The 10,186-nt window shown below is 45.3% G+C and overlaps 1 protein-coding gene across 2 annotated transcripts in view; it reads right to left on the reverse strand.

The window, feature by feature from the left end:
- rbfox2 (RNA binding fox-1 homolog 2) overlaps positions 1-9,896 on the reverse strand; it is a 37,760-nt gene extending 27,864 nt beyond the window's left edge. The window contains exons 1-2 of one of the 2 annotated variants that reach the window (XM_076728233.1): positions 8,634-9,896; positions 1,386-1,436 (exon numbers count right to left, since the gene is read on the reverse strand). In XM_076728233.1, the coding sequence (XP_076584348.1) occupies positions 1,386-1,436; positions 8,634-8,885 (303 nt within the window). In that variant the 5' untranslated portion in view covers positions 8,886-9,896. The remainder of the gene's footprint in view (positions 1-1,385; positions 1,437-8,633) is intronic. The other variant, XM_076728232.1, reaches the window with a different exon arrangement.
- Between the last annotated feature and the right edge of the window lie 290 nt (positions 9,897-10,186).

Consider the following 10,186-nt stretch of genomic DNA (forward strand, 5'->3'; position numbering starts at 1 on the left):
TCCATGATGCATTAATGTGTGCGAGCCACCGCCAGGGGATTTAAAAAGCAGCTAGCAGCAGTTAGCAGATAACTCAAAAGAGCAGGACAGCAACCAAAAATGTCTGCAGACGAGGGAGATAACAAGGTCCGGGAGCGCGAGATCAACCAGCAGGCACGGCTCTTTTGCTCGGAGAACATCGGCACGCTATCTGAACTGCTGCTTCACGCCAGCGTTGTTTGGTTCAGTGCAAAAAAGCAAAGCCACGTAATGACAGGTCTTCCTTACAGCAGCATTGCAGGATCTCTGCGTAAAAGGGGCTCATGTCTGAAAAAGAGCTCGTCTCTCTCTTCACACATCGGGCCTCTGCGGCTGCTCTCCAGGCTCTTCCTTTCAGGAGCCTTTGATGGCATCATTCTCGCACTGCTGTTGACAGTTTAGCACCTCGGTGCTGTGGGAGCTTCTGCTGCCCACCATTGTTTTCTTCCTCTCTGCCTTTTGTTTGCTGGTCAGAGGCCAGCTCACACTTCCGAGTCCCCCAAGTAGTCCTTGACTTTCTTACATCCCAACGAGAGATTACTCGCACAAGGTAACACTTTAGCACTCCAACTTTAATATGATTATTCCTTAGATGTTATCATTAAGAAGGAAATGGTTCGAAGCCTCTTACAGTGAAACGAAAACTGCCTAATTGGCTTCTGCAATATCTGCTAAACAGTGCAACAGAAAACCAGGAAAAGAAAAAAAAACACCCATACTGAAGCAATTAAGAGTGTACAAGTGAAGGCTTAAGACAGATAAAGTGCAGATAAGCAGCCAGAGGTTGCTGGGCATCACAGGGAGCGAGGGATGAGCGGATTATGGGCAGAGCATGAGAGGATGAGTGGATGAACAGAGGATGATCTAAGGATTAACCACATAAACTGAGCAGTCTAATAACACAATCACCAGGCTAATACAAACACAAGTAAACAGATTGCAGCCTTGCGCACACATTCTCACACACACACACACAGTATTTAACACAGTTGTTTCCTTACAGTGGAGTGTGTCCCGGTGTTTGTTTGACGACAAATCGACCTGAATATCTGCATGTTTAGCAGCTCCAAAAGAAAAGATGCGTTCAATGTAAAAGTTCAAAGGTGATTAATAATGCTGCTGATTGTTGACAACAGAGGTGGGAGGGTAAGACTAGAAGAGTGACGGGCATGGAGGCATGTTTTCTTCTACACGACTGATAAATTATAATCCACACCCCCACCTTGTGGTTCGCAGCGCGTCACTGAGCCACATTAATGCTACATGAATACAGCATCCAGATGGGACAGAAACATTAGAAGGGAGGATGGTGGAATGTTATAAAACGCGATTTTTTTGCTGGTCTGAGATGAAATTGAGGTCCTTACCTGACTATGAGATGGGTAGCCATGGTAACCAAGGGTCAAAGGGTCGTTGTTCTGAAAGACAGGAGAGCAGATTTTAGGATACACAGTCAGTTACCGGCAAAGCAAGACAAGAAGTTGGGAATCCGCGTTCATGTATTCACTTGGTTCCTGTGATCTCTCCATATTTGACTTCACAGCTCTGCGGTGTTACTGACTCCTAATCAAATTAACTCCGGCGGTGACACACTCCTGCTATCTCCTCCAGAGTTTTCCACCCAGCGGATCTTTTGTCTGCTTGTAAGGACGTGATTACGGGGGCGAGTGAGATCATGCGAGCAGGAGATGAAAGACGGGCAGAAAGAACGAGTGTCACCACGGCTCTTAAATCATAAATGGGTCAGGAGTGTCAGCGAGCATGAAGCCCATTGGTGTGAAATGGCATCATGAGCCCCGATGCAACCTCCAACACATTCCTCTCAACGCTCTGGCAGCAGAAAGCAAAGACGGATACATCAAACATCTGGTGAGTAATTACAGTTAAACAAGACGCATTAGAAAGAAACTCATTTTGTTTGGAGGCAAATATTAAACAGAAATCACATCCCCACTCCCTAAAATAGTTTGTAACTCACTTTATTTGTACTCATAACACTGTGTTCCAGCTTTTATGCTAATGCATTCCATTAAAAAGGGAGATTTTCATAGCAATTACAACTCGCTTTGAAGGGGGAAAACAGATTTGCCTGTCTCTGGCTTCATATCACTAGATTAGAAAACAACTCAGCTCCTCCCTCCTCTCTCTGTTCCCCCCCTCCATCTTCCTTTCATCTGGAACCAATGTCCCTCATCTGCTCTGTCCCCAAGGGGAACACTTTGCTCCGTGCGCTTCACAGCTTGAGTTCGCCTGATTAATACTGTAGCCATCTAACTCTGGACCTCATGGGGCATTTCACTAAAAACCGAGCACAATGTTTCAAAATGCAAGAGGCTTGGCAGGGGAGGAAAGAGGGGGGGGGGGAGGTGGTGGTGTAGGCAGGGGGAATGTCTTTGCGATCGAAAACTACAGTTTGTGTGAGTCTATCTCAGAGCCAAAAATGTACTTAGTGAACTGGCTTTGGGAGGTAGAAGCTCTAAATAATGAATCACCTCTTAGAGGCTTGAATAACATGAATAAAGCATAAACCTTATTTTACAGCGAGGCCAAACTCTAAACTCGACGCACTGAAGGTATGGAGCAGAAAGGAATCCAAACAAAACCAAAAACAGGAGACAAAAAAAGACGCAAGAGGCAGTACGCCGTGTCAAAGTGAAGGGGGAGGTGTTGTTAAAAGGCACACATCTGGTTTTCATATTTGAGAGAGGCTGAGGGAGGAACCAGAGCTGGAAATACAACCGGAAATGGACAGCAATGAAAAAAACAGAGATGGAGGGAGCAAAGACAATGACTCATACATGAGCCGAGTCATGTGCTTAATTTCCTTAAGGAACTGGGAGGAATGAGAGAGGGAAGGCTGCTCGAGTCTCGCTCTCAGCACCGCAGTGCACGACAAACAAAAAGATCTTGCACTTAACGCAGCGAGTTAATCACAGTTCGACCTTTTTGGGGCTTTTTTTGTTGTTGGTGACAAATGAAGCACAGCTGATTCTTGGCTGGGGGCGGTGATGGTGGTGGTTTTCAGGGCGGGGGAGGTAGAACAAGAGAAGAGACTGCAGGGGAAGACCGGGTGAGCAATCAGGAGAAAGTAACAAAATGACTTGAAGTCAACAGATGGCGAAGAGAGGAGGAGGGGTGAGGAGAGATAAGCTCGGGGGGGGGGGGGGCAGACCCTGTAATAATGAAATCTGAAAACAAGGGAGGGATGAGAAGCTCAGTTGCATCCCAAGTTTCTCCTTCACACCATCTTTTCACAAGGCGACAGTAATCCCTTCTACACATGAACCCTGCTACTCCCTCTCCAGAAACTACAGGTGGTAGGTGTGTGTGTGATTGTTTAGCGGGTGTGTGCGGTGTCTAATTTGGTCACAAGACTCGTGTCTATTCCTATCGTGCCTTGGGACTGCTGCTCTTCAGAGGAGGAGCAGAGGAGGAACTACATATCACTGCTCCGAGAGTCATCCTACCTAACTGCAAAGCAGGGCACTCCACACACTCAGGAGGACGTGAATCCATTTCATCCACAGAGCACTTATGTGCTAAGCCTCCAAACAGTCGGCCAGATGATCTGAAGTTTATTTTCCCTCGATGTACTTCACACCCCTCCGACTTTCCACAGTAAACCTACACATGCTTTATCAGGAGGGTGCTGGCGGCTGTGAAAGTGGACTTTGGAGGCGTCCTCGACGGCTCTGGCACATTATAATAATAAATAATAACAATAATAATAATAGCAGTATCAGTCAGCAAATCGCATGCAACGTAATCCACTGCACTGATCTCCATCACAAGATTTTTATCCCCCCCAATTTAATTCCCATCTGATTTGGGAACATTAGAATTTGCATGTAAATATTAACTGCACAAACGTTATCGGCCATCATGATTACTAGACATCATTATTTCAACATCTTTCCACCGAAACTGGAGCCTCACACTGGACTTACGATCAACGCTGATGCTCATTTTTGGGAGATATTTTTGGCCAGCTGTTCAGTTCTGACATTTTAGCAGGGATTCATTAAAACTGATTATGAAAGAGTTGTTTATCAAACAGGCAATTGAACCGGGGCCCTGGAAACACCTGGTCAAACTATGTCATAATGTCCATATTTCTACATAATCTCAAGCGCTTTTATGTGAATTATGTCTGCAGCTGCTGCTAATAATTACTATCCATCTGCAGAGTATTTTCTTGGTTAATAAATGTATCGTTTAGTCTAAGAAATGTCAGAAAATGGTGGAAAACATCCATCACAATTACCAAGGGAACAGTTCTCTGATCAAAAGCACGAAAGCAAAATATGTTCAATTTATCTTTCGTGTACGGAAAAAAAAATTGCATTGGAGAGAATAGAAAAGGCTCATTTTGGGCATTTGTGCTTGACAAAATATTTCAACAACCAGTTACCAACATGGCTGAAGATTTTTAATAATTCAGTTTTAATAATGTTCTGTGTTTTTTTAATTACATTTCGATGACTGTTTTTCTTGCTTTACCACTGATGCCTCTTACTGTTGCACTGTCCCCTCTGCTGCTGTGACACTGCAAATTTTACCGCTGTGGAGTTAATAATGGATTATTTTATTTTACATTGTATGGACACTATTCTGATATAATATATTCTTTGCACCACTACTTCAAAGTAACAATGAGCCTGAATCATCAGTTCTAAATAAACATGAGTAAATATATAATTAAAAACCACATCTAAATCCCCAAAACAAATACTGGAAGAGTTACAGATCACTTAACTGCAATCGATATGTGAGGATAACTACAATTTAAGCACATCAAATCTGCCTCAGAGTGGAGCACCACAGTACGCCGGCTTCTCTCTGCTGGTCTCTCAAACATAATTCAGCCAACAGACCGTTTGCGGCGATTTATCACAAAAAAAAAAAACAGAGGCCCAAAAACTAAATAAATATTCTGAACTTGCAGAAAGAATCCATTTTTCTTGCTGATGTTTTCATTCTATTTCAGTGGCAGGGCTGAGATGAAAGTACAGAGGGGTGATCCACCTACATTAGCGTCCGAGTCAAGTCATTTCTCCTCTGTGCTGTCACCCCAGGCAAGACCTTATTAGGTTAGAGAGAGCCCTGGTTCCTGCGCGGAGTGACAACACAACATTGGCTGCTCAGCAGCACGATGGATATCGAAGCAGACAACCACCTCTCAACGTTTCCCAAAATCTGGGCAGGAGATGCGGGGTGTTGTTATGAATCCCCTGTCCATCCTGCAGGACTTCCCTGAAGCAGCACTGGAATGCAAAATGAACCCAAAATCTGTTGTCCTGTTTTATTGTTGGGGGCGATCTAGCTGGTGGTCTGTTTAGTAAGTTGATACTCATTTAAAATCCATACTGTTGGATGAGCAGCAGGTCAGCAGCTCATTTCTATGAACATTTGAACTCGTGTTGCTGAATGCTCTCAGCGAGCTTTATTCCCCCCCGTTAGCTGAGCATCCAGTCGTGTACCGCATGCTGCACTGATTCATACATGCATTGCTGCTCAGCTAAAACTTTGCAGATTTGACTTGATGGAGCATTTCCACCCTCGCACTGTGACGACTTCAAACCCTAATGAGGAAAAACGGCAGTGTCAACGGCCAAATGGGAAAAATGTCACTATTGGGCTGAAGTGGTGCAAATGGGTTACACTTTACCGCATGTACGACCCCTTGTGTTGGCTTCAGTTACAGGTCAGAGTTCAACTCCTACCTTGATGCTGCCAATAAATGGCTTCTTAAAAAAAAACCCATGCAGGATGGAGGGGAGGAGACAGGGTGCTTTATGGCAGCCAGGGTACTGTTTGCTGTAATATTTTCCATCCTTTACCCTCCTCTGAAGATTAGCTTTACAGAAGTGCTTGTGTGCATTTTTATAGATGTTTCTTTGAAAGCCAAGTACTCCGATTTAAAAGTAGGAAAATTGAATGTCACTCAACCCAAATAGCTTCTATAATATAAATGGTGTCACCGAGTCTGGAGAATGGAAATACGTCACAGTTTTATATAAACTCAGTGGGATTCAGAGGGCAATAGTTGGATATGTGAGGCACAGACCTCAGTGGAAAAATAGAGTATATGGCTGATTTTTTTTCTTTTTTTTTAAGGTTTTAAACCTCACAGCTGAGCTTACAAATGAGCACACAGTATAGTTTATGGAGTCATGATACACAAATACAGGGCTGCAACCAGTGATCATTAAATGCCTGCAGGACACATGCATTTTGTCATGTGTGTGCACGTCTGTGAATCTGTCCACAGTTAATGTCACAAACTACTGCTTAGTATCTCATGTGCACATTTATGACTGGATGCTCAAGGACCTCTCTAGGTTGTGATGATTGACATTTGTTGAAAAATCTTTTTATAATGCCACATCAGCCATATTCACCAAATTTCTAAATACATTGGGGACACAGCACAAGGCATTTCCAGCTATCTGCTTGGCTAAAAACAAGGCTCGCTCGGTCTGTTGCAGGCCACGCTTTGACTATTTTCCCGATTACTCATTTAGGCTATAAAATGTCCATCTCAGTCCCTTAAAGCCCAAAGTGACATCTTCAAATTTCTTATGTTGTCAAATAAACAGTCCAGAACCCAAAGACATTCAACACACAAGGAGATAAAAGAGAGAAAGGCAGGAAATCTTCATGTTTCAGAGGCAAAAAATGCAATTTTTTTAAAAATTTCACTTAAACAGTCAATTCTAAAAACCGTTATTTTTCCATCCATCGACTAAACGACTATTTGTTGCAGCTCTGCACAATTTCCCACATTATAATCTTCATCTGCATCATACAAATCAGGGCTGTGTGATATGACCAAAATCTCATATCCAGACATGTCATTTCATAACAAGCTAATGTTACACATCATGATGTACCACACTTTCTTTAAATTCGATGTACAAATTGTCCATATAAAATGACCCAGTGCAGAGGCCATTTTCTGACTCCATTTTTAATTGTTTGTGTTGTCTTCATGCAAATTTGATGCCTTATGGAAGAATGTGAATGACTAAAAATATTGAAATACGAGTGTGATTTACGATACAACACAATTAACAACAGAGAGGACAGACGTCTATCAGCACCCGAAATATATGAGCATATCGCACAGCCCCAGCGCTAACGTATGCATGTGTGTATGCACATGTGTGCTGTATAAACCCTCTCCCCTAGATAAGGATCTCAGGATCAGTGTGGTTATAATGCCCCCTCCAGTATGAGATGTGATCCCATTAGCTGGAAACAAAGCCTCTTTACTGCCAGTGATAGGGCAAATCTGTTCCTGCACCAACTGAGGGGGGGGGGGCAACTCTCCCACTCTCATTTCCGGACTGTCCAGCCAGCTCACGTTCAATACATTTTAGGGGCTGAAGGTATTGATCTGCCCTTCTCTCTCCCCAACACAAACACACACACACACACACACTCTTCCACTCATCTGTTTTTAAGTGCATTACGTTCCCAAGCCTGTCTGTCAGCACTCATGGACAGCATGACGATGTAAAGCCAGCCATTTAGTTTTTCCAAACAGGAGCAAACAGGCCACTTCACCTCCATTACTGGTGCTTTCAATGGCGGAGAAATAGCTTTCTGTCTTCCAACGGAGTGCTTCACCCCACGTAATACAACATAATGATGTCCAGAGCATCCTCTTGGCCTCCTGTGACTCTATTAAGAAATATTCAACCAATTTTGGATCGCTGGGGGGGGGGGGGGGGGGGACAACAGCAAATTGATTCCACTGGCATTGAAAGAGAAGAGGTTAAGAGAGTCCATCACATTTGCTGGTTCAAGCACAGAATGAGAGGCCAAACACTACAGAAGATACAAGCAGGAGTGTGAGTGTTGGGGTCACTGCACTGATTAGGTATGGGGTGATTGCCTCCCCCTGCCCCCCAAACAAAGCTGGAGGTCTGAGGCGTCTACCTCAAATACCCCTCCTGTCTGCCCTCCCCCCAAAGATCACACACGCAAACAGTGGCATCAGTCTCTGTTCTAAACCAAATGTTGTTCACACCATTAGGCCACATGGCAATGGGTTTTATTTTTGCATAATAAAGGTCAAGTTTGTTTACATTCCCCGCCCTCTGCTGGGTGTCTGTCCAGGCTTTACAGACACCCAGAAAACACAAGATGCTCTTGGATTTTTGAAACAACCCAGTGGATTGCCTTTTAGTAAAAATAAATCACCTGCAGTTCCTCCTTAGACCTTGAGTACATGTCTACAGCCACAGTGCTGTATTGTAGCCATGCAGGCCACACCGTGGGTTAGTCTACTATTACAACCCCCTTTAAAACTGAATTAGCAGCACGTAGAGTCATTCACAGCTGTGAAATGTGGTGGTGTTTCCTGCAGTGCTGGTACTGGACTGAGTCTATGGTGGGCTGCTGGGGGCCCTTCCACTGCAGCTCTAACTGCAACGACTTAGGAAATGAACAGACCCCAACAATAAAAAAAAACGGTATTTGTACGACAAATGCACTGAAATCACGTCAGCGTGCATCAAAACACCCACAGATCCTGGCACCACGCTTGGGTGGTCGTGCCTGCATTACTGTATTTGGACAAAAGAGCCCCCCCCCCTCCTCCTCCTCACCTGACCAACCTCGCCGATCCCCCCTGAGCCGTCGATCCGGGGACGCTTGCACTCCGCCCCGGCGGAGTCCACCAGAGCCGCCGCTGTCTGTCCGTCGGGCTCCGGGTCTCCGCGCTTCATGCCGCGGACAACCGCAGGAGCGCCGCCCGCGCTGGGATGCACACCGGCCATGGTGTCCAGCTCTCTATCCCGGTCCATGAGACCCCGGGACACAGGCAGCATGATGGATGCAACGTCGGTCGACATTAACATTTAAAAATCTTCTTATGTCCCGTCTTGAGCTAAACTGTGGGGAGCAGACACCTACTGTGCGCCTTCGTGCTTACAGCCCGCCTGTGGGCGATTTTCTTTGCAGTATAAAGTCTTTTAATGCTGCCAAGTAGCCTTTAATGTGTTTCTGCTGGGCCTTTGTATGCCCCCCAACCCCTGAAGAGTTGATGTATCTAGAAATGTTTTGGCTCCCAGATGAGGAAATTTCCCCTAAAAAGCGCTTTCCCCTTACTACAAAACAGCGGCTCGGGAATAAAAACGTCCCTTAAATATAAGCGGCTTTGTCGGGTTAATTTCCAGCTATGTAGCCCCTGTTTGCTGACCGTGTATTTATTTACTGCGGGGCTGCCTAAGAGGCCTACGTTATTTCAGATCATAACAAACCAATTAAATAAACACCGATCAAAACAGCGGCTCCTGATCATAACCTACCGACCAATTCCCATCTGCCCTCGTTATTTCCCCCCTTTTTGTCTTCTTCCGTCTGTTTTAAGAGCACAACATCAACATCCTACCGCAACCACAAGGCGAAAAACCCCTCAAACATGTCTTCCCTGTCGCCTTTTTCCTCTCCTGTCTATTAGCCACAGACTTGCAGCACAGAGCAGAGGTTCACTGAAAGTCAATCCTCGTCAGGAGCTCTTTCTTCCCCCCATGTTCGTCCGCAAGTCTGCGCGAAGCGAAAAGACGGTTTCACCACTCCAACACAAAAACCGAAAAAAAGCACGGAGCGGATGGAGGGGCTGCGGTGTTTCCTTGTCCCCGGCTCTCTCTCGCCTATTATTTTCTTTCCTCTCTCCGTTTTCCCGGTGCGATCTTGTAGCGTGTGTTTCAGAAAGGAAATCGTCCTCCCTCCTCCTCCTCCTCCTCCTCCTACTCCCTTGCTGTAGTCATTCCCCTCCTCCTATCTTCCGCTCTCCGTCTGAACGCTGAAGCAGGCAGCCGTGCAGCCTGCAAAGACACGCAGCGTGCCGCAGTGCTTCCATACATTTCACTGAGGGGAGGTGTGTGAATGCATGTGTGCGTATGTGTGTGTGTGCGTGTGTGTGTGTGTGTGTGTGCGTGTGTGTTATGGCCCTGAGAGACCGCCGTACTCTACATTATGTGCCCCAGCCTTTAAATCGAGCGCTCCTCTTCACCTGCTTGTGCGCAATTTCAAAACACAGATTTTTACGCAATAACGCAGCGGAGTTTTTTAACCTCTGCTGTGTTAATGGTGGACAGAATAGCTGAGGGTGGGCTTAATCATGAAGTCCAGCTCGAGAAGATTTCATTCCTAACTC

Source organism: Chaetodon auriga, chromosome 4 (assembly GCF_051107435.1).
Source record: "Chaetodon auriga isolate fChaAug3 chromosome 4, fChaAug3.hap1, whole genome shotgun sequence".
Classification (NCBI taxonomy): domain Eukaryota; kingdom Metazoa; phylum Chordata; class Actinopteri; order Chaetodontiformes; family Chaetodontidae; genus Chaetodon; species Chaetodon auriga.